The sequence below is a fragment of the Myotis nattereri genome, assembly GCF_964212035.1.
Source record: "Myotis nattereri genome assembly, chromosome: 15".
Lineage (NCBI taxonomy): Eukaryota > Metazoa > Chordata > Mammalia > Chiroptera > Vespertilionidae > Myotis > Myotis nattereri.
In genome coordinates, this window is record NC_138090.1 from 820001 (window position 1) to 843969 (window position 23969).

The 23969-nt window shown below is 59.4% G+C and overlaps 1 protein-coding gene across 1 annotated transcript in view; it reads left to right on the top strand.

The window, feature by feature from the left end:
* TSHZ3 (teashirt zinc finger homeobox 3) overlaps positions 1 to 22713 on the top strand; it is a 55660-nt gene extending 32947 nt beyond the window's left edge. The window contains exon 2 of the mRNA XM_081107007.1: positions 17956 to 22713. Coding sequence (XP_080963133.1) covers positions 17956 to 21155 — 3200 coding nt within the window. The 3' untranslated portion in view covers positions 21156 to 22713. The remainder of the gene's footprint in view (positions 1 to 17955) is intronic.
* The last annotated feature ends 1256 nt before the right edge of the window (positions 22714 to 23969 follow it).

Here is a 23969-nt window from a genome sequence, read left to right on the forward strand (position 1 = left end):
AAAAAAGGAGATTAGCCAGGGTCAGGGCGGAGCTCACGACCAATCGCCGGCCGGATACTCTCTCCTTGGAGTCGTCAGGAGGAAAATGACAAGACTGACAAGGGAGTGATTTATTGCCCTGAGTGCCAAGGTGAACCACCTCGTGTTTCCTCGGACCTCGGTGGGTGCGTCCCGCACCGAGACGGTCTGGATGCCAGTGAATGTTGACTTCTGTGAGCTCCTCCCAGGGTCCTTGGCGCCCAGGGCTCCTGACTGTCCCTGCAGGAATGCCTCTGCCCACCGATGCCAGGCGAGGACCGCGGAAACCCATAGCCCGAGGGAGCGGTGGCCGGGGACCCTGCCGGCACCATGGACCGAGGAGCCCGATGAGCATGCCCTGGCTCGGGGCCGTCCCGTGGGGTGGCCACTGCCACGTGTGGCTGCTGGTCCCTGAGGAGCTGGTGCTGCATGTATTGAATTGTGGTTAGTTTCTCTCCCATCGCCACGTGGCTGGCACGGCTGTCCATCTTCCTGCGCCGCGCCTGTCCCCTGACCTCGCGCTGGCCGGTTTGTATTCCGCGCTTGGGAGGGCGACGGCTCCAGGAGCAGTGGCATGCCCAGCACGGAGCAGCGTGCAGCCGCTCCCCGTCACAGCGCCCTGGGAGCGTTGGCCTCACCACCCGCTTCTGCAGAAAAGGAAAGTGAGGGCCACGGGACATGGCGACCGGGCTGCCCATGCGCAGCACTTGCCCACCTTACCTGTGAAGACCCGGCCTCTCTGCTCCCTGGGCCTCACCCAGGGCCCCATCGCCTGCTCCTGCTCAGCGTGGGCGTGGAGGGCAGGGGTGGGTCCTCCTCTCAGGGGTTACCTGGGAGCAGGAACACACTGACATGGTCAGAGCTGCCGGCTCTCCCCTGGAGAAGGTGGCGGGGAGAGGAGGCCGGAAACCCCGGGGCTGGGTCACCGCTGCAGCCTCTGTCTGTTTCCGGCTGTTTGTACCTTCTCTCACCTCCCCAGACATTAGTGCTCCCGATCGGCCCTAGGAGCTGAGAGGTGAAGGGGAGGGGAGGGGTGACCTGATAGATACACCCACTGCTGGGTTGTCAGGTGGATTAATGCACAACACGTCCCCTCCCCCGCACCTCCCTCCTATGCTCCCAGGCCAGCCAGTCCAGGGCCACCTGCTTGTTAGAAGAGGACTGACCCGGCACCGCTTGGCCGGGTCTGCCTGCATTGCTGCTGCTGGGACTTCTGGCCTGAGAGGAGGAGAGACGTTTGGATGGAGAAGGGGTGTGTAGCTCCCGCCCTGCCAAGGGGCTTCTTTTGGGCTGAGGAGACTGAGCTGACCGCACAGGCAAGAGCTTCCTAGACATTTAATGACTATCCTGGCTGCAGGGCAGGGCCTGGTGGAGGCCCATCCTCCCTTCCCCGCCCCCCAGACCTTGCCCTTTCTTGTCCCTGCAGGGGTCTGGGGCTGATGGAGGAGCATGGTTTCTACAGCCAGAAACCGCTGGGCTGTGCTGAACGTTTGCCAGGTGCCAGGCACTGTGCTAAGTGCTGGCTGTGCATAATCCCGTCAGCAGCAATTCTCAGAAGAGGGTGCTTTATTCTCGCTTTACAGATGAGGACTCTGAGGTTGTGTAACTTACCCAAGTCCCGAGCTACAGGACAGAGTGGAAATGAGCCTGTGATCCTGGACTCTGGCCTGTTTGCATCATGCCCCGTGCACCACAAAGAGCCCGCGCTCGCCCACCTTCTCCCTGGCACAGGCCCGAGCCCATCTAGCACCCCCTGCTGATACTTGCAGACCCCCTGCATGTCAGCCCCTGGGACTGGAGCCACATCAGGAAGACAGGAAAGGCGCACAGAATGGCCCGGCCCCTGCAGCTCCCCAGGCAGTGTGATAAAGGGAGGTGGCTGTTTCCATCCCCTGGCGCACCCCACGCTCGGCCTGACTCGCTGGGCTCTGCGTCCTCGGTGTCCCATCACTGGCACCTGAGAAGCAGCTGTCGGAGAGAGAGGCTCCTGACGTGGGAGGAGGATGGGGAGGTCGGAGCAGGGCGCTTGGTAGAGGCTCAGCATCTGTGATGTGACCTTGTGATGCCTGGGAACCGGGTCTGGGGACCGGGACGTTGCTCAGCTCCAGGAGGGAGCGCCATGGTGTGCGCTTCCTGGATGGCAGACCCCCGAGGGCACAGCTCCCGGGAGCCACTTGGGAGACCCTGCGCAGACCCCTAACAGGTGCAGGGGCCCCCAGCGAGGCCGTGCGCAAAGCAGTTTGCTGAGGGAGGAAGTCAGTCATGAAAGAAAACACACTAGATGATTCTACTTACAAAATTCTTGAAATGGAAAACCAATTTATAGAGATCAAAGGTAAACGAGTTGCTTTGGGATTGGTGGGCGGAAAGAATCATGAGGAAAGAAATATATGGGGCATTAGAAAAATTTTAGGGGTGAAATGTCAGTTATATAGCAAAGAAACAGTAGAAATAGAAGTTTCAGTGAATAAGACTGATTTCTCTGTTTCCACCCACCCACTTGGGCTAATGGACTTGTGTGGTGGGGACAAATTATTGAAGTATGGTGGCTTCTTAGGAGGGAAGTAGGCACCTGGTGACAGAGGTGTGAGGAGAAATATGCGTTATGCTCCACGCTGTGTCCGACCCCACGTGCAACACTCTACATGAATTATCCCAGTCAACGCCCATAAACCCTGGGCGGTAAGTTCCGTGCCCCACATTTTACAGATGGAAATGGAAATGGAGAAGGAGAGAGTTCGAGCCACCAGCTTTATGACCAAAAGGCAGTGCTGGTGCCACAAGGCTGTTGCCTGTGCAAACAGAGCTGGTGGGGCCCTGGGCGCCCACCTCCACCTAAGCCCTCCTCGGGGCGGGGCGGGGCAGGCACCACTCCCAGGGACCTGCTTGTTCCGGTCGCAAATGTGACCCCAGGGACTGACGGACTGTTCCCTTTGCCTGGGCCTGGAGGGCTCCGCCTGCAGGACTCGCATTTGACAACCTGGACTAGCCGTCGCCCTAACAGGCTCAGCATGGCCATGGTCAGACCCACCGAAGGGTGAGCTCTGGGCTGGCCTTGGAGGAGATGTCAGGCGGCGGGCGTGGCGCGGGGGGGGGGGCCATGGCACAGGGTGGGGGGGACCCGGCCGGGAAGTGGGGCTCTGGATTCTGTGTCGCCCCGCCCTCAGTTCCCTCGGTGCCTCTGGGCAGTCCTCCCCTTGCGTGGGCCTCGTTTCCTCCTTCATGGAACGAAGGGCTGGACTTGGTGCCTGTGTGAAAGATCCCTGCTTCCTCCCTCGCTGCCAGAGTTCCAGCAGGCGGCTCGGACGGTGTGTCAGTCTCCCCAGCAAGAGCACTGATTGGGTGGAGACCACTGAGTGGGCAGGTTCCTGGCACCTGGGGGGCGGGGATTGCTGCTTCTGGTCCCCACAGGCTTCTGGCCACTGGAGGATGACCAGTAAGTCAGTTATGTCTTTACATAGAGCCCTCAACCCCCCGGGGGAGCCACTCTTGTGCACCCCGACCTCCATTCCCAGAAGGATGAGGGCCAGTCTCCTGAGCACGGAGCCACGCTGTTCCCACTGGAGAAGGGACCGACAGCTGGACCAGTGTGGCCGCCAGGCTGTGGGCTCCACCCCCATTGTGCTTGTCCGGTGAACTCTCTGATGCGTTTTCCCGTATTATGACTTGAAGGACATAAACCCTGGCCACGGTGCTTATCTCTCTGCAGTACCATCCCTCGGTTCTAATTTCAGACTTTAGCTTATTTTCAAAACACGAAGTGCAGGCCAGGCCCGATCCCAGCTGCCTGGTGGTGCCAACCTCCCAACACTGACAGGCACAAGCTGTGGCCACACCTGCACGTCAGCGCCGCTGGGAAGCCCGAGCCGCGGCCTGGGAGCCAGAGCATTAGGGATTTCAGTTCCGCTTTATCTTCAACTTGAAATGGAGGGAAACAGACAAAAAACAAATAAGAAAGCTAAACAGTTGCGTGAGAGCTAGCAATTTGCTGGCTCCCGATGACAGACACTGCATTATCATAATTGTCTCTTCTACATGATGGGACAGAAAAATAATAATGTCATTTTATTTATAGCTGGGGTGGCCCCTTTATGAGAGTCATGCAAGTTTCTGCCAAGTGGAGTAGGTCAAATGACATCTTTTGATCAGGCCTGTCCAAAGAGATCACCGATGAGTGGCAGGTAATGGAGACCCAGTGACAACCCAAATCTAAAGCAGAAATAAGGCTGCCGGGCCTGCCAGCTCCCCATTAGAGGCCGCCCAAGGAAGGCAGGCTGCTCGGCGCGGCGGCCGAGCACCTAAATCAGCCAAGCGTCAGGGCTAAGATTGTGTATTATCATTGGAAATGGCTATTATTTCCTCAGTAACATTTCTGTTAGGGCTTTGTTTGTCTTGGGCTGACCCACGGTCGGAAGTGGACTTGGACGGAGGTAAGCCCCGGGGACGGCCAGGCCCCCTGGGTGTTGGCCATGACCCAGTTTTCATCGTTGCGCCCCGATGGGGTGCCGCCCGGCCCTGCGTGCTGCTCAGGCGGTGGGAGAGGTGCCCCCCTTCTGGGTGAGGGTCGGGACCCCTGCCTGCGCTCTCTGCCCTGTGCACCGCTGCCTCGCTCCCCTCTTCTCCGCCATCACAGTTGGGCTATCGCAGGCCGCACAAGCCCGGAACCTTCCGAGCACAGGGAGGGAGGCCCGAGCAGAGGGAGGAGATGGAGGGAAGGATGGTGCCTGCTCCCATGTCCACCCCGCCTTGCAGGACGGAGATGGGCAGAGGCAGCTTCCACACAAGGGGGAGCAGTTACGGAATTAGGTTGTGTTGCGTAGACATAGCAGTTAAAAGGTTTTGGTGGGAAACAAAATTTGCTATTTTTTTTAAATTTGTGGAAGTGGAATGGGGTGGGATGCAAAGAAATACTCAAAGAAACATGTAGCAGCCGGGGCTGCGAGGCTCCCAGAGAGAGGCAGCCCCTGTCCCGGGGACGCCCAGGTGGTGCCGTGGGTGATTTATATTCTGCAGTGCATGCTGGGATGTTACAAATATTATTAAACATTGAAATGAGTATACTAGTTAGCTAATTAGTATGTTCCTTTTTTTTTAATAATCCCGATGCATTTTCTTTCTTTCCTACCTCCTTTTTTATACATGTGGTAACCCTAAAGAATATATTTAGAAACATAATTAGTTATAATTAGAAGCAAACAAACCTGGCCCAGGGTAGCTCAGTTGGTTGCATGGCAATGCAGGTAATGGTGGCGGTGGCAGACACCACGCTCCCTGCTGCCTGAGGAAGTGATGGTCTGTCACACACACACACGTGCACACATACCCATGCACGTGCACACACGCGTGCCTTCCCAGGACAAAGGAGCCCATGCTGGGAGTTTCTGGGGCTTGGCTCGAGGAGGTTTCGCAGCCTCACGTTCTTGATCATTTTCCATTTACTCCGTCTTTAAGTAGCGGAGACACCATGTCAGAGTCGTGGCGTCAGTCCCTGGTGATGAGAAGAAGACAGACATTTGACTGTTAGGTCTCTTGGCAGGAAATTTGGTCGAGGAGTCCCTTCCAATTTGTCACGCGCAGCAGTGGGCTCGGCTCCGCAGGAGGCTGGCAGCCCAGCCCCGCACATCACCTGTCGGGGGGACCCCCCGGCTTGATCGGAAGTGACAGGCTGCATATGCAGGGCCCCCGAACCAGTCCTCCGTGTTTCCACAGTTTGCTCAGAGAGGACACCTCTTCCCCGATGGGCAGGCAGTCACCTTTGACATTTGACCCTGCCCCAGGAAAAAGCCTCGGCCCCCTGGAGTGGACCCCCCCACACACACACCTCTATGTAAGTGGAAGTTTAAACTGGTCTGTGCTCCTGCTGGCTTTCAAGTGAGTTTTTTTTTTTTTTAATTTCTCTTGAATTATGTAAAGAAGCATCACAAGATATTTACGATTTAAAAAAAACACAGATATTCTTTTTATATACTGATAAAATTGGAAATGTGGAAGCATATTTGGTAAGTGTAAACAGATGGTTAAAGATATTTGCTGGGAAGGATCAGGAGCAGTTTTCCTCTTGCTGCTTGGCTACACACTGCTCTGGAAGTCAGCTCACAGGCCCGAGCAGGATGGGCCCACCTGGCTTCCGCGGGGAGCGGGAGGGCACCCCTCCCCATCACGCTGCCGCAGGTGCTGCCACGGCCGGGGCCCTCTACTTCCTGCTCACGGGCTCACGGGGGCTCCTTCAGCCCCAGAGCCAGGAGGCCTCTGCGCTGCTCCCTCCTTCGGGATGCCGACACCCCTCCTCCCCGCTCAGGTAGTCAGTCCTCTCTTTGCGGGGACACGGGCCTTTTATCCACAAGAGCTCCGTGTGGGAGGTGTCCTTCCAGCACGATGGATGCAGAGTTGCCTCCGAGAAACCCTGGGAAGAAAGGAAGAAGCAAGTGACACGCTGCCTTCCCCTCCAGGTAGCAGGACCCACCACACGAAACATTGCGGGGAACGGAGTCCCCAGTTCCGGTGATTTGGCAGAAAGTAAAGAACGCCGTGAAGTCGTCTCCTGGCCGGGGGTGGTGTGTGGGTGGGGTGCCTGGAGGTGGGGTGGGGAAGGAAGAAACGGCCGTATTTTTTACAAGCTGATCTGAAATGCTTTTAGTAGAATTGTTCAGTAGCAGTAATCTGTCAACAGATTACAATTTTGCTTAATTTTAATGTGGCTAACTTAAGATGGTTGTATAGTAAATTTATGCAACTGATCACAGTTATTAAATTACTACGTCTGCAAAGGAAGCAATCAAACCCCTTATTACAGTTGCTGTGAGTGAATGCTAAATGTCACGGAGCCACCAGTGCGCTGCGGGGAGCCGCACTCCAGTTAAAGATGCATAAAATATCAGCACTTTTTTAATGCTTGTGCATTCAACAAAGACTCCCATCATAATTAACTGGTATGGAAATAAATAATTCTTACAAACTACCTCAGAAACAGTTGTGCTACAGTTTTTGTCAAAGTCTGCTGCTCTGTAGCGATACGTAAGCCCTTCAGACACATTTCCTCTGACTCACACATGCTATAAAATATTTAAATCTCACAGAGAGGTTTGAGAATGATATTATAAATCCAACTCTCAGCGCTAAAAAGTAATTTATGATGATTAATTTAATTATACACTTGAAGGTTTTGATATTTTAAAAACTGGAGATTAATTTTGGGCGGGGGCGAGGGTCCCAGTCTGCCAGTTCTTTCTGTAAACACCTGAGGATGCCCGTGGGGCTCGGCTCCACCAGCAAGGTGGCCCCCGGGAGCTGCGTCCCAGTCCCGGTTCTGCGGCTCCAGAACCCAGTTCCTGTCACCTCGCATGTTCCTCCGAGTCCTGCCCGTGCGATTCCCACAGCACGTGTGCACGGCGTGAGACGTGTGGGAATCCCTGCGGGCCCGGGACAGGCCGGCGGCGCCACGCCCTCGTCGAGGACTCGCCGAACATTAGCTGCCATTATTAGGTGGGTGCCCGGCCTTCACCAGCACCTTTCATCACAGTCCCCCCGGAGCTCCGGGTCATCGTCGGGGCTGCGGGTTCTACAAATCTGACCTCGGGGGTCTCTGCACTGCTGGGCATGTGGGGCTGGGGGAAGGCGGGCCGGCAGGCGTGGTGAGCAGCGCTCAGCACCTGAGCCTCACGCCTGAGCCAGTCCGGTCCACTGAGCAGCCCCGTGGTGAGGGCGAGACCAGGAGGTTGCCTGTGAACACAGCCCTCCTTCTGGCTGGTGACGTTGGCTGTGTAGACGGAGTGACCCTGTCCAGCCAGGCCTGTGCCCTCCTCTGGAGAGAGAGAGTTGCCCCCCGGGCACTTGATGGACATTGTGGCGATGGATCAGTTTACGCAGCTCACAGGCCCCTGACTTTTCCCAGAGGCGCGGCTACATGTTTGCAGGGATCAGACGTTCAGGCAGCATTCTCTTACCGAGCGCGCTCACCGGGGTACGTTTGTTTGGAACTGTTTGTTCAGGTTTATGTTGAGGGTCACTGTGTCGGGCAGTCGGACTCATGGGGGTGTCCCTTTGTGCGAATGCAGATGGCCTGAGCCCTCCATGAGCCGTGGGCACTCAGAACCCGCCCCGTGGGGCCTGTTGGGCTAGCACCTTGGCTCCCAGAGTTCCTGTCTTGTCCTGTGGCCTCACTTCAGACCTCACTTGGGGTCCAGAGGGACCGTTTCCGTGGATGTGGTGCTTCCGTGTTAGTGTCCATCCTGCGGTTTGATGAGAAAAGTGACAGCGTGCACAGCGTTTTGGGGAAAAGCAAATCCCCGCTCATACAGACCCATCAGGGAAACACCCTGTGGTTGGGAATCGGGGGCCAGTGCCCTCCATGAGCATCCAGACTAGAACCTCAGAAAGAATCCATTTGGTGTAAATGTAACCACAGTTTCTGAAACAACTGCAAACACCGGCCGCTGGGAAGGGTATGCGTCCGCTTGCTCTCCGTGTGGTCTGTGTCCTGACCCCGTGGCTGGTGGGGGGAGTCCTGCCTCTTTCACGCTGGCTTCCTAGAGCACAAGTCACAGCTCAGCCTGGTCTGGGGTCCTGGGGACACTGGGGCTGCAGCCCAGGGACGGGGTCGCCCCGAGAACCTGGGAACCAGCCCTGCGGCTCCGTCTCCGAGTGCAGACTTGCTCTTCGAGATGAAGGTGGTTTCAGGGCTTCCTGCACGGACTGCGTGGCCTCCCTGCACCTTGGAAAGTGTCAGCAGCGCCACCACGTGCTGGCTGCTGTTTGACCAGCCGGGCACTCAGGGGGACCCAGTGTCCTCACGTGAGAAGAGGGTGGGTGTGAGGAGACAGGCGGGGAGCAGGGGAATGAACCCTCCACAGTGTCCTGAAAACAAGAATAGCGAGAAGCCCGGGGGCCACACTGGCTCCCGGGGGACGCCCACCGCTGCCCTCACCCCAGTGTCACTGCCCACCGGGCCGGGGGAAGCGGGCGGCCTCGCTAGGGGCTCCTGAGTGTCCACACGGGGCCCTCGGCGGGCCTTGCCACCGTCCCTGTGGCACCTGCTCCGTGACGGTGCTGGAGCCTCTCCTCGGGCACGTCCGGCTCGGCCGCACCCCGGGTGCCATGCCCTCATCTGGTGATTTCCATGCCGTTCTCATGGTGCACAGTATGGAGACCGGGGCGAGGCGCTGGCACAGGGACGTCCTGGCTGTGGCCGTCGCATTTTAATCCCAGCAGTTGTCCCTGTGCGCCGGCGTGTGCTGGTTACACAAGGTGGCACAGGGCCCATGGGCCGGCCACCCCGGTGGGGAAAGGCAGTGCTTTTCGTTGGGGCACCGCCTTCCGGGACTCGGGAGGGCCCAGCCATCCTCCCTCCGAGGAACCGGGGACTGGGTCCCTCACGTCCCTCGGGCCTGGTGTTGCAGGGCCCACCCGCCTGCCACCGCCGTCCTGTCCTCGCCCCGGAGGAGACGCCTCTGAGATTCGCTAATGGCAGTGGAAGCTGTTCTGATACAGCCGCAAGGCTCTCCTCCCGAACGAGTGTGTTTAATGTAAACATGCTCTCAGAGATCTTTCAAGTGATTGACACAGAGATGATGAGCGCTCGGCTCGACGGTGGTTTTGCATAATCTCACGTCAGGCGCTCGGTGCACCGCAGTCCCTGCTCCCGCCAGCTCCCTGCTCCCACGGCCCCTCCGTCCTTAGAAGTCGCCCAGTGCACCCCCGACGGGCTCTGTGTGCGGGGAGGGCTGTCAGCCCTGGAGCTCCTGGGGACACGGCTTCCTCCAGAGAAACCTCCCGGAGAGGAGATGTCCCCCGGGAGCCATGTATGGGCCCCTGGTCCCCTCAGCAGGAGAGAGGCCTGGACCTGCCCCCCGCCGCCTGGAGCCCCGCTCCCGGAGGCCATCCCACAGGAAGCTAGTTGTAACCTACTTTCCCAGCTGGGCTTTTTTAAATGTCAAATTGAGGCCATCTTTGGGGATGCAAAAAAAAAAAAAAACAAGAAAGAAAATTGGTGTTGGATTGTGATCATACCTAACTGCCCTGATCCCGGAGCGCTGTCCCTGTGCAGTGAGGCAGCCTGAGTCCGGACCACAGGCTCCCCCTCCGTGGCAGCTGCTGGGTCCCTGCAGGCCCTCATCCGTCTCCGGGGATCTGTGGTGCGCGGCAGGCATGGGCGCGGAGACAGGGTTAGAGCCGTGTGCAGAACATTCCCCAGAGCTGGTGGAGCCGAAGTCATCAGAGGAAGGTCGATCAGATCGCTGGGATCGATGGGGCCGTGGGATCCTGCTCAGGGGAGGTGCCCACCTTCGCAGGGAGAGTCCGCACCTTGTGCACATGCGTGCGTGCGCACACACACACACACACACACACACACACTGCTCTGTCTGGGAGCCATTCGTCTCTGCACGTCAAATTGCAATAATTAACCATTATTGATCTTAAATTCAATTAACTTCATTAACACAGGTCATGATGGGGGTGCTTGTAAGGGAAAGGCATTTGGCAAGTGTCTCTGCTCCTGTGACATGCGTCCTCCCGGTGGTGGTGGTCCAGACTCCCCTCGGAGGCAGCAGGCAGGGGGAACAGGGCCGGCGGAGGCTCCAAGGGGTTTGTGCAGGAGGCGAGGCAGGCAGCGCGGGGCAATGATTTCCCGAGGTGGGGACTCTGCCTGTGCCCCCTCCCCCCTCGCAGAGCCGGCACCTGACTCAGGAGCTCCCAGGTGTCCCTGCCCTGGAAAGCAGCCCTCCCTCCCACTGTGTCTGTTTTCAGATGAAAAGACACTTGCCCTCTTGGCCAGGGGAGGAGGGAACTGGTCCTGCACGTGTGCTTCCCACTCCCTTCCCCTCCCCACTCCCTGAGCCTCAGTCTCCCTGTCCATTCAATGGGCATGATGTTGGCTTGCCCTCCCCTGGGATGTTCCAGAGCTCCCTCCCCATGGGGCTGCCGTCCTGCGAGGCAGCGCTTCAGGGGCAGGAGGCCCCAGTGTGTTGACAATGGGTCTGGGTTTAATTCCTATGGAAATGCTGCTTGTCTTCTCGGTCAGGGAAACAAAACAAACCAAAAAGAGCAAGCATGACGGCTGCCTTCTGTATCTGTGACATCTTTTCATTTGAACGTTTGATTCAATTCAAAGAGCTTTGCAGGCCCCCAGCGTGCGTCAGGCCTGGGGACATTGTCCTCGCCCACAGGCAGCTCTCACCCACATTAGCCAGCAGTCACAGGGGCACGCCCTTGGGAGGAGGTGACGTATGTGAGGTGGGGCGCCCTGCAGGCTGCTCTGCCCTGAACTGGAGAGTGGAGGAAGCTGGGGGGCTTCCGCCTGTGCTGACACTCGTCTGTGGTGGCACTCACCCTAAGCGGCGCCTACCCACTGGGGGACCTGGGCCAGGAGTCACTGGGGCGTTTACAGGGGTCGCGTGAGGGGGTGGGGCGAGGCGCGCGGTCCCAGCCCCTGGGAGGGGTGTGGAGAGACCACTGACGCGTGCGGTAGCCATCGCACACCACGGAGATGAACGCAGGACAGACGCAGACGGCAGTGCCGACCGCCGCTCCTTAGTTCCCCTAGAATTAGACCCGGGAGGCCTTTCCGTCCCTGTCTGTCCCTGAAATGAGAGAGGCAGGTAGGAACGGACCTGGAGGGGCGGGCGGAGGAGGGTGTTGGCAGGCAGGGAGCCATGTGAGAAATGGAGCCTCAGACGCCACGTGGAAGGAGAGCAGACGCCACGACGAGACCAGAGAAACCTTCCCAGGGGAAGGGGCACGCGTGGTGGGGTGGGCAGTGAGACCGGGCGCGGGAGGAGCGGTGGAGCTGGGTGATGCTGGCCCTGGGTGTCCAGCGTAGGAGCTGGTGTGGGCCTGACCCTCTAATGCTCAGAGCTCCTTAACCAAGGCCCTTAGACTGACTCTGAGCTGTTCATTTTGGTAACTTCTCCCTCACTCGAAGCATGGAGAGTATGTATTTAGCGTCATATACATGTAGATGAAGGGATGGGTTACTGGGTGGGTAGATCTATGGGTAGGTGGATAGATGGATGGGTGGATGGGTGGGTGGATGGGTGGGTGGGTGGGTGGATGTTGGATGGGGTGGGTGTTGGGTGGGGCGGGTGTTGGATGAGGGTGGATGTTGGATGGAGGTGGGTGTTGGATGGGGGTGGGTGTTGGGTGGGGCGGGTGTTGGATGGGGTGGGTGTTGGATAGGGGTGGGTGTTGGGTGGGGGTGGGTATTGGATGGAGTGGGTGTTGGGTGGGGGTGGGTGTTGGATGGGGGTGGGTGTTGGGTGGGGGTGGGTGTTGGGTGGAGTGGGTGTTGGGTGGGGGTGGGTGTTGGGTGGGGGTGGGTGTTGGATGGAGTGGGTATTGGATGGAGTGGGTGTTGGATGGAGTGGGTGTTGGGTGGGGGTGGGTGTTGGATGGGAGTGGGTGTTGGGTAGGGGTGGGTGTTGGGTGGGGGTGGGTATTGGATGGAGTGGGTATTGGATGGAGTGGGTGTTGGGTGGGTGTTGGATGGGGGTGGGTGTTGGGTGGAGTGGGTATTGGATGGGTGGGTGTTGGGTGGGGGTGGGTGTTGGATGGGGGTGGGTGTTGGGTGGAGTGGGTATTGGATGGGTGGGTGTTGGGTGGCGGTGGATGGAAGGGTAGGTGGGTTTGGTGAACCAGGTGCCCGTCTTCCATGTGAATGACCCCTCTCTCTTAAAACCCTGTGTACTGCTCCCTGAACACAGCGCTGTGGGTGCTGGGGGAGCAGCGCGAAGGCCTGGTGAGCACTGGGCTTGCAGAGTACAGCCCACTCGGAACAGGCCCATCGTCAAGGCTGCCCCCCCCCAGCCCATCGCCCTGTTCTCAGCTGTGGTCCCCCAGGTTGTGAGATCCTGTGTAGACAGATAGGAGTCCGCTGGGTCCCACGGCTGCCTTAGGGGGGACTCCAGGCTCCCTGGTGAGGGTCCCTCTCCTCCCTCAGGAGCTCCCAGGCCCCGAGCTGACGGTGTCTGAGGCACTGACCTCTGCGCACGGGGGTTTGGGACGTCCAAGAACCTTCTGCTCAGGACTCACCGGCTGCTGTTGGCTGTGGTCGGGGCTTCCACACGGGGAGAGAGAGGATCTGCTGTTTGGAGGAAGTGACTCTCCACGTCCTGAGGTCCATGGTCAGTGAGGGGCTGCCTCCGGGATTTTGTGAACTGACGGATGCAAAGGGCACAGGGAAGAGCTCAGCCTTAGACTCTTCCCTCCAGGCGGCGGGCGGACGCGGGCAGGCAGTGCCACAGGGGCGTCGCCGTCTCCTCCTCTCTGCCGCGACTTGGCTTTGCCCCATAGATGGTCCCGGGTTAGCAGGCGGACTGCCGGTCAGCCGCCACCACCACCGGGCTGGGCTGGACGGCGGTTCTGCCTGGCGGTTCTGGCGGCCAGGGACTTCCCCTGGGGGTGTGGTGCCCGCGGGGCTCAGGTGTCCCGCAGGGAGGGCTTATTCACTTCATATGGGAAGTTCTGTCCGCGCCGACCGCTGTCCGGGTGACTGTGCCCGTGGTGCGTATTCCTTTGGGTGGGATTGGTGCCCCTCTAGCCGAGCGTATCCCTGGAAACGTGTGCATTTGGAGCTGAGGGAGCTGTCTTTCCTCTCTGTCCAGGGGCTCTATCGCCCTGACTTCCTCTGTGCCTTCTGCCTTCCCAGGAGGTCCCGGGGGCGGGGGAGGGGCTGGCCTGACCGGGGGGGGGGGTGGGGGACGGTGGGGGGGGGCGTCCAGGCATGGCTCCGGGGGCCCAGGCCGCTCGCTCTCCCCAGCATCCGCAGGAAGGGGCCCGTCTGGTTCCGTGTCTGTGCCTTCGGAACAGGGTGGGGCTCCAACACCTGGGAGGGGTCCCGGGTCACGGTCACTGCCTCAGAGGATCGGCCGCGGCCTTCAGCCTGAGCCCCTGGTCACTCTGGCCTTGCTCGCGCCAACTTCCCCACCCACAGCGAGGTCACGCTCTACCTGCATGAGAACCGCCCAGCTTCCTGAGCAGGTGCCACCAACCGAACGGCCGGCACCTCACACGTCACATCAAACCAGCTGGCTCACAATGAACGTCCCCGCCTCGCTGGAGGGAGACAGCCCGTCGGGGAGGCTGCCGCCTCCGGAGAAGTCCTGACCCCAGGACCACGGCTCGGGCACCCAGCCCGCGGCCGCCGGCCCTTTGGGCTCCTCCTGGTTCTGGGGCAGCAGCAGCCGCAGGGATGCCCGAGAGGCCCCTGGTCTCCCTGGGACCCCCAAGAACGCCGCTCTCTTTGTCCCTAGAGGCTGCGACCTCGTCACTCAGACAGCCCGAGGGAGGTTTCTGGGACCCAAGTCCCGAGGCGGGCGCTGGAGGGCCCAGCAAAGCCCTCCTGGCACGGACTTTCTCTGCCCCCTGCCGAGTGTCCTAACAGGCCCCACAACTCGGTCCACTCACCGTGGTGCTGCCAGTGCCTTTGCTAAGCTCCCTCCACCCATCACCCTCCGCCATCTCCTGGCTCTGCTGCACCAGAAGGAAGGTTCCCCCCAGTGCTGCTCCTCGAAGCCCCGCCCAGCAGCAGCCAGTGGACTCACCCCATCCTGGCTGCCGCCTCCCCGGGCCCTGAGCTTCCGGGAGCTGGGAGCCGCCCAGTGAGCGAGCCCGTGATCACTGTGGCCCAGCCTGAGCACCCGCCTGCGGCACTGCCCCTGCACCCTCCAGGGCTCCCAGCAGCCCGTGGGATGGGCTCTCCTAGCTCCTGGGTGACTGTCAGAGGCGCTCCGCCCCGTGGGCCAGGGCGGGCACTTTGCGCAGAGAGACCCTGTGAAAGCACCCAGAGGCGCGCGAGGCGGCCCTTTGTGTGACGGGGGTCCTTTCGGCTGGACGTCCCAGGTGTGATTAGAACAGGGTGAGAGGGAGGTTTTCTCCCATGGAGAGGAAGGCGGTGGCTCAAGACCAGAGCTGACCTGACATAGGGCTGGGCTCCCCTGGCAAAGGTGGTCAGGCAGGGCCTGGGCTGTGGGGACCCTGGCAGCCAGAGGGTCTGGGGTCTGAGGCGCCTCCCCCACTGGAACACGCCTTCCCCCAGGAACCCAGCCAGGTGGGCCCAGTGGGTGGGTGGTGAGTGGGCTGTGGGTGGGCCCAGGCTGCTCCCCTGCAAGGAGACCCCCTCCGGGTGGGTTCTGTGTCCTGCCAGCCCAGAGGCCTGTATGCAGAGCCCTGCTGACATGCCGTCACTCAGAACCGACCCAGGAGGGACTTGGGTCAGACCAGCTCTGCTCTGGGACTGTCGGAGCCTCCATCACCTCGGTGTCCGGGCAGCTGCTGAGGAGGCAAGAGAAGTTGTCTGCGCTGGTGGCCCATTCACTCACGGCGTCACTCACCTGTCAGCGGGGCCACGGAGGGGCTCCGGGCCAGCAGTGGGGATGTGGTGCCTGCACTGAGGCTTCTGGGGTCCCTGCTCTGGGAGCCCCGTGCTCCCGGGGGGAGGTCGACCGGGGAGCCACTAGGCTTCCCGTTCACTGGTGGCCTTCACGCCACAGCGGGCTCTTCCCTGTCCTCCTGGCCCTGCTTCTTTTGGCTTCAGCGGCCGAGTCAGATTTCTGCCTCCCACACGGAGTTCCCGGGGCTGTAGTGGGAGCAGAGCGCCCAGGGGTGGTTCCTGGGTGTCTCTGGGAGACAAGCACCGAGATCCATCCCTGTGCGCACGGCTGGGCTCCAGGGGCCGGTGCTCTGACCCAGTGGTTCTCAACCTGTGGGTCGCGACCCCTTTGGCGGTCGAGCGACCCTTTCACAGGGGTCGCCTAAGACCATCGGAAAACACACATATAATTACATATTGTTTTTGTGATGAATCACTATGCTTTAATGATGTTCAATTTGTAACAATGAAATTGGGGGTCACCACAACATGAGGAGCTGTACTAAAGGGTCGCGGCCTTAGGAAGGTTGAGAACCACTGCTCTGACCCGTCTGCTCTGCGTCCCGTCTGCCAGGACGAGGGGAGCCCCTGATGCAGGGCTCCCTGTGCTCACCCCAGGGCGGGTCCAGGCAGACTGCGACCCTGGTCACCTCCCCCGGTACCCCCCCCCCCCCCCAGCGCTGGCCCCGGGGCTTTGCGAGCCAGGCCTCACACCGCGCTGTGAGCTGAGGAAGCTGGGACAGTGCGAGCTCTGCAGTTTCCCTTTCTGTCCCTTTTCCAGGACACGTCCGCTGTGTCCGCGTGGCCAGCCCGGCTCCAGGCCCGTGTGGACCCGCCCATTGGGCCTGGCCGCGGGAAAGAGCTTATCAGCCTTTAACGTGTCAGCCTCAGCGCACGGCTTCACACTTAGGGTCCCCCCAGCACGTCGCACCTCCGACGGCCGGAGCGGGGCGCCCTCTGTCCCTCACAAGGATGCTGCTGCTGGAGCACAGGCCTCGCTCCCTCGTGTGCCAGGAGCCGGGTCCCTGCCCCTAGGCTGGTCCTCCCCGGGTACCGGGACGCAGCCCCCACCCGCTTCTCAGCGCAGGAAGCCAGGTGCTCAGACGGGCCCGGGAAGGCACAGCGGGCGGACCCTCCAGAAGCCTGGGGGCGCGTCTGCATGTCCTCACTGGTCTGAGTCCCGCACTGATTCGGGGTGAAACCCGCCGAGGGCGCCGGGGCCGTGTGGCAGTGAAGCCCACTGAGATGCTCTTTCCCAGAGTCTGTGTCCGTTCTCAGCCCGCCATGCAGGCGGCTCTGGCCTCCCACGCTCGCCCCGCTGGCCGGCAGCACACGGGTGTGGGGGGCAGACGGTGACGCCCCTTCTATCTGGCTTCAGACTGTGACCCCCACAGGGCTCCGCCTCCTGGGGACCCGGTGGGTGAGGGACGTCCACAGTGCTGTCCTCCACGGCCCCACTCAGCGTTCAGGGCCAGGCGGGCTCCCCTCAGGAGTAACCCCAGTCACCGAGTGCAGGAGAATGAAAAGGTCATTTTGTTCCAATAACAAGAGTTCTCCGGCCTCGCCCTGGGCGTGTGCCTCTGCAGCCAGGTGCCCGCCCGCCCTCACCTGCTCGGGACCTGCACGCGGGTTTACCTCCGCGCCTCCGGCTCCCGGAGAGGCCGGGCCGTGGTGCCCATGAGGCTGGTGCTGAGTGAATATTGACAAAGTCGTCTGAAGAGCAAACACTTTGACATTTGTAAGGTCCACGGCGAGGTCTTGTATATATTGACACAGCAGGGGTGAGCGCTGCATACCAATGGTCCCGAACTGGCTCCGACAGCACCTGCGCTGGCGTGTGCGTGCAGGCGGCCGGACGGCCGCGTGGACAGGGCGCAGGGCCCGGGCGGGGCGGCGGTCCTCTTCCCTCCCGTCTGGAGCGCACCAGTGCCCATCTCTTGGTAGGACACGTGCGCTCAGCTTCCGGAGACCCGCTTTTCCAGAGGATAAAAGGGGGAAAAAGCCACACAATCTCATCTTCAATTTATTTCAGTTGGTGTACTTTCTTTTTACTTTGTAAAAATTTTATTGATGTTTTTGTCCTTTGTATTTATTAAAGATTGAGCCTCAAAAATGTAATGAGTAAAAAATGCTTGCTTAATTTAAATTGTGAATCTGTCTGTTAAGAAATGCATTAGGGGTAGGAGAAGCATAAGACATATTAATTGACAGACAGGAACTGCTGTCTCTGAGGTTGATACAGGTAATTCATTACTTTAGGAGTGAGTGCCACCTCCAGAATGTGCTTCATTAATTTCAAATTTAGTTTTAATTTCAAGCTGTTGCCCCTTGAGAAGAATAAGGTGGCAAATTATGTTTGAAGAGCAGATATTTTTTGTGCTCCAGAGAAACACCACATTGTAACTATTTAATTTTACAAATAAATGTGCCCATCGGCTTCGCTGCGTTTTCCCGGGAGCTGAGAAAATATTCCAGGTAAGACCAACACCTACTAATGCTTTCTTCTCTCTCTCTTCTCCTCCCGGTCTCCCCTCTCTCTGTCACACCCGCCCCACCTCCCGCCTGTCACCACGCAGCCTATGTGTCCGACGAGCTCAAGGCTGCCGCCCTGGTGGAGGAAGAGCTGGACCCCGCAGGGAGCCCGGCAGATGGGGAGCCCTCGGCCAAGTACGCCTGCCCCGAGAAGGAGCTTGGCAAGCCCTGCGCCAGCTACCAGAACTCGCCGGCCGCCGAGTTCTCCAGCCATGACATGGACAGCGAGTCCCACATCAGCGAGGCCAGCGACCGCCTGGCCGACTTCGAAAGCGCCTCCGTCAAGAACGAGGAGGAGGCCAAGGAGGGGGCGGCGCTGGAGGAGACCTCCGTGTCGGACAGCCTGGAGCAGATGAAGGCCGTGTACAACAACTTCCTGTCCAACTCCTACTGGTCCACCCTCAGCCTCAACCTGCACCAGCCGTCCTCGGAGAAGAACCCGGCCAGCAGCAGCAGCAGCAGCAGCAGCAGCAGCAGCTGCGGCAGCGGCAGCTTCGACTGGCACCAGAGCGCCATGGCCAAGACGCTGCAGCAGGTGTCGCCGAGCCGCGCGCTGCCCGAGCCCAGCCTCTTCAGCACCGTGCAGCTGTACCGGCAGAGCAGCAAGCTCTACGGCTCCATCTTCACGGGCGCCAGCAAGTTCCGCTGCCGGGACTGCAGCGCCGCCTACGACACGCTGGTGGAGCTGACGGTGCACATGAACGAGACGGGCCACTACCGCGACGACAACCATGAGGCGGACAACAACAACCCCAAGCGCTGGTCCAAGCCGCGCAAGCGCTCGCTGCTGGAGATGGAGGGGAAGGAGGACGCCCAGAAGGTGCTCAAGTGCATGTACTGCGGCCACTCGTTCGAGTCCCTGCAGGACCTGAGCGTCCACATGATCAAAACGAAACACTACCAGAAAGTGCCTCTGAAGGAGCCCGTCACGCCCGTTGCGGCCAAAATCCTCCCCGCCGCCCGGAAGAAGGTGCCCGCGGAGCTGGAGCTGCCCAGCTCGCCAGACTCCACGGGCGGGACCCCCAAGGCCACGCTGGCCGACACAAACGACGTGCTGCAGAAGAACGCCAACCCCTACATCACGCCCAACAACCGCTACGGCCACCAGAACGGGGCCAGCTACGCCTGGCACTTCGAGGCCCGCAAGTCCCAGATCCTCAAGTGCATGGAGTGCGGCAGCTCCCACGACTCCCTGCAGGAGCTCACCGCCCACATGATGGTCACCGGCCACTTCATCAAGGTCACCAACTCGGCCATGAAGAAGGGGAAGCCCATCATGGAGACGCCCGTCACGCCCACCGTCACCACCCTGCTGGACGAGAAGGTGCAGTCCGTGCCCCTGGCGGCCACCACCTTCACGTCCCCCTCCCACACACCGGCCAGCGTCTCCCCGAAACTGACTGTAGAGGTCAAGAAGGAAGTGGACAAGGAGAAAGCCGTCCCCGACGAGAAACCGAAGGACAAGGAGAAGCCCTGCGAAGAGGAAGAGAAGTATGACCTCTCCTCCAAGTACCACTATTTGACGGAAAATGACTTGGAGGAGAGTCCCAAGGGGGGCCTGGACATCCTCAAGTCTCTCGAGAACACCGTGACATCCGCCATCAACAAGGCCCAGAACGGCACCCCCAGCTGGGGCGGCTACCCCAGCATCCACGCCGCCTACCAGCTCCCCAACATGATGAAGCTGTCCTTGGGCTCGTCGGGGAAGAGCGCGCCCCTGAAACCCATGTTCGGCAACAGCGAGATCCTGTCCCCTGCAAAGAGCCAGACCCTGGTCTCCCCACCCAGCAGCCAGACCTCGCCCATGCCCAAGACCAACTTCCACGCCATGGAGGAGCTGGTGAAAAAGGTCACTGAGAAAGTGGCCAAGGTCGAGGAGAAGATGAAGGAGCCGGAGGGCAAGCTCTCTCCACCCAGGCGGGCCACCCCTTCCCCCTGCGGCAGCGACGCCAGCGAGCCCGTCAAGATGGAGGCCTCTGGCGAAGGCGGCTTCCGCAGCCAGGAGCACAGCCCCAGGCCCCCGCGCGAAGGCGACAAGGAGGGGAGCCCCCCAGCGGAGCCTGTGGAGAATGGCCAGGAGCCGGGCAAGCCCATGGCCGGCAGCCTGAGCAGCACGGCCATCATCACCGACCACCCGCCCGAGCAGCCGTTCGTGAACCCCCTGAGCGCCCTGCAGTCCGTCATGAACATCCACCTGGGCAAGGCCGCCAAGCCCTCCCTGCCGGCCCTGGACCCCATGAGCATGCTCTTCAAGATGAGCAACAGCCTGGCCGAGAAGGCAGCCGTGGCCACGCCCCCTCCCCTGCCGGCCAAGAAGGCGGACCCCCTGGACCGCTATTTCTACCACGCCAGCAACGACCAGCCCATCGACCTGACGAAAGGGAAGAGTGACAAAGGCTGCTCGCTGGGCTCGGTGCTCCTGTCCCCCACGTCCACGTCCCCGGCCACCTCCTCATCCACCGTGACGACGGCGAAGACGTCCGCCGTCGTGTCCTTCATGTCGAGCTCGCCGCTGCGCGAGAACGCCCTGTCCGACATCTCCGACATGCTCAAGAACCTGACGGAGAGCCACGCGTCCAAGGCCTCCACCCCCTCCAGCGTCTCCGAGAAGTCCGACGTCGACGGGACCACCCTGGAGGAGGCCGAGGAGGCGACGCCCGCGCAGAAGAGGAAGGGCCGCCAGTCCAACTGGAACCCGCAGCACCTGCTGATCCTGCAGGCCCAGTTCGCCGCCAGCCTGCGGCAGACCTCGGAGGGCAAGTTCATCATGTCGGACCTGAGCCCCCAGGAGCGCATGCACATCTCCCGGTTCACGGGGCTCTCCATGACCACCATCAGCCACTGGCTGGCCAACGTGAAGTACCAGCTCCGAAGGACAGGCGGGACCAAGTTCCTCAAAAACCTGGACACGGGCCACCCCGTGTTCTTCTGCAATGACTGCGCGTCACAAATCAGGACTCCCTCCACCTACATCAGCCACCTGGAGTCGCACCTGGGCTTCCGGCTCCGGGACTTGTCCAAACTGTCCACCGAGCAGCTGAACAGTCAGATAGCACAGACCAAGTCGCCGTCAGAGAAGCTGATGACAGCCTCCCCGGAGGAGGACCTGGGCACCTCCTACCAGTGCAGACTGTGCAACCGGACCTTCGCGAGCAAGCACGCCGTCAAGCTGCACCTCAGCAAAACCCACGGGAAGTCCCCGGAGGACCACCTGCTCTACGTGTCCGAGCTGGAGAAGCAGTAGCAGTGGCTTCCGGCCCAGACGACGGTGGTCTGCTCTGGGGAGGGGCGCGCGCACCGGGGCCGCCCTGTCCCGCCGCACACAGGTTCCCGTCCTCCCGGCAGCGCGGGCGGGCGGTTTTGTACGACTGTACAGTGTTGATAGAGGTGCGTAATCAGCGGTGGTTACTGGTAACCAGGAAGGCGACGCGCAGTGCTAAGTGTTTGGAACTCTGTGTAAATGGGATTTAGTCGTGAGCACCGACGCTCCAAGCTGCATGCGTAACAGACCATTTAATTAAGCATTTATACCGAAGCGCCCCTCCATGCACCCGGAGTGGGTGCGCCGCGTTCCTCACCCTTTCATCTTGAGCCCTCTGAGTACTTTGAAGCACTTTTGCATTCGTTTGGTTAAAAAATAAAATAAAATAAAATGATAATAATGTATGAAGCTCTGTTTTGTAAACTCCTTACCAGCTTCGTTAAAATTAATAATATGAACCTCCATTTATGCAGATCTGCAGGGGTATAACACGCCTTGAAATTTAAAAGAATATTATTTTCACATTGAAACATAAATGTATATATTGTATAGATTTCAGACTCTCTTATGAAGAATGTGATTGTGGTTAAATGACCTTTTTCCCTGCATTTATAGCAACAGTGTTTTATGGACCCGCTATGCTCTGGGCATAAGCCGTGCCTGTGTATAGTGTATATTTCTGTTTCCTTTTTTAAGGTCTATGGGTTCTGTTTTTTTACATGCAAACATTGTAAATTATACAGAAGATGCCACAGATAGCATTTATAAAGTATACAGAAACATTATCTGAAAGCAAAGTATGATTGTTTGTTTTGCTATACAGTACATCTATATTGATAGAGGTTCCCGTTTAAATTATACATATTTATTAGCACCGTGTCATCATTCGTTCCGAGCAGTCTGAACCAACGCGGCCAGCGTGACGTCCACGGCAGGCAGCATCGTCACTATTTTGCACATCGTTTTTTAAAGGTATTTATTAGAAATCAAAGAATGCTCAAAATAAACTCAGTGCTCAAAGGGTTAAGTCTATTTGAAAAGGAAAAAAAAAAGAACAAAAAAAGAGAGAGAGAGAGAGAGAGAGACTTGTACTGTATTTCCTAAACATTGATAAAGCCTTTAAAATGTTTGTACTGTAATACTTTGCTGCGGCCCCGGGGCTGCCCTCCCCACGTACTTCTCAGCCCTCGGCTGCCAGGCCAGTGGCCGGATGCCTTTTTGTTTCAAACGGTAACTTTCTGTTTTCTCCTCCTAATTATTCTCCCCAGATCCCACACTGCAGCTTTATCTTTAGGCTCATGAAAGGTAACCCGTGGTTACCACTCTCCCAGTGATCCCATTCTCCCCCAGTTTTGGCAGTTAATTTGCAGCAGTAACTGACAGCTGACAGCGCGTGAAAACCCATGTATAAAATCTCGGCATGTACACAGCACAGCCACTTCCCACACTGTGTGCCCCGTTTCGTTGTTGACAATGCACCACCATTCTGTGACTCTTCACATAACCCTTTTTCTACGGCAGCATTAAAATCGTCTTTTTGCTATAATTTTGTGTCGCGTTCACAATTATGTCTGAAATGTGCTCCGACTAACGAGCGCATTAAAAGGGAATTGCACGCGGTCTGTTTATGGCTGAGGTGGCCGCGGGGTCTGCCAGGTGCTGGCAGGCGGGAGCCGCTGTAAATCAGGGGAGTTTCCGTGAACTCGGCGCCGGGAGAGCAGGAACACGCGGCGTGGGCTGCACACTGGGGAGAAAGGAAGACATTTGCCTGGGGATAGCCTCTCTCTGGGCCAGGGAGGCTGTAGGTGGGGGGCAGAGCGCCGGGTCCCAGCTGGGGGCTGGCGTGGGGTGGGGTCCGGTCTCCCCCTGGGTGTGAGGAGGCAGATGGGAAGGGAGGTCTCTGGAAGCCTCCACGCACGGCGGCTCCTGCCCGTTGACATGCGATTTCCACGGAGCGGCAGACAACCAGGAGGGGCAGGCGGAGTCGGGCCCAGAGCTCCCTCTGGCACAGAAGCTCCCGCGGTGACGAGGCCCGGGATGGTCCGGGGTGGGGGCGGCACCCGCACCGGGGGGCGTGGGGAGAGCGTTTATACGATCGTCACCAGCTCCTATGAGTTCTGGCACATCGTGCCAACAAGACGCGGCATGTCACGTGAAGTTGAGAAACACCTTCATTACGTGCGCAAACCCCTCGCGTTCCCGCGAACCACAGCTCCCACCCCAGGATGACACCAGAGAGAGCTGCAGCCCGCCACGTGGTGCAGGAAACACCTCACCTGAAAGAGATACTCGTATTAAAAATGTAAATTAAGCCCTTTCAGAGATGTTTGGCAACACGCCCACATGCTTCCATTCATCCCCACCCCTTTTGTCAGGATGAGTCCCAGATCCCTGTCTGCGCCGTCTCATCGGCAGTCATCTCTCTCCTGGTTTTAGAGAGAAACTCACCCGAGTTCAGAACAGGATTTTGGCAAATGGGTTCCAGGCTGGCTGCGCTCACGCCTGTGACGCAGACGCCCACGTGGTCGGGGCCCGCGAGGGCTTCCCTGGGGTCCCATCTCGTGTGGCCCGTCCCCGGGCGCAGGCCGGTGCCCCCTGAGCCCTCTCCAGGGAACCCGGCCCTGGGCACAGACACGCTCCCTCCTGTGCCTCCACACCCTCTCCTCCCGGAGCCCCGATCTCTGCTCTGAGCGTTTCACGGTTAAATGTAGTGTGGGTTTATTAGAACCCAAAGTCCTGCCTCTAACAGATTAAACTGACAACACTTCCTCACCACCCGGCCCGTGCGGCTTTGGG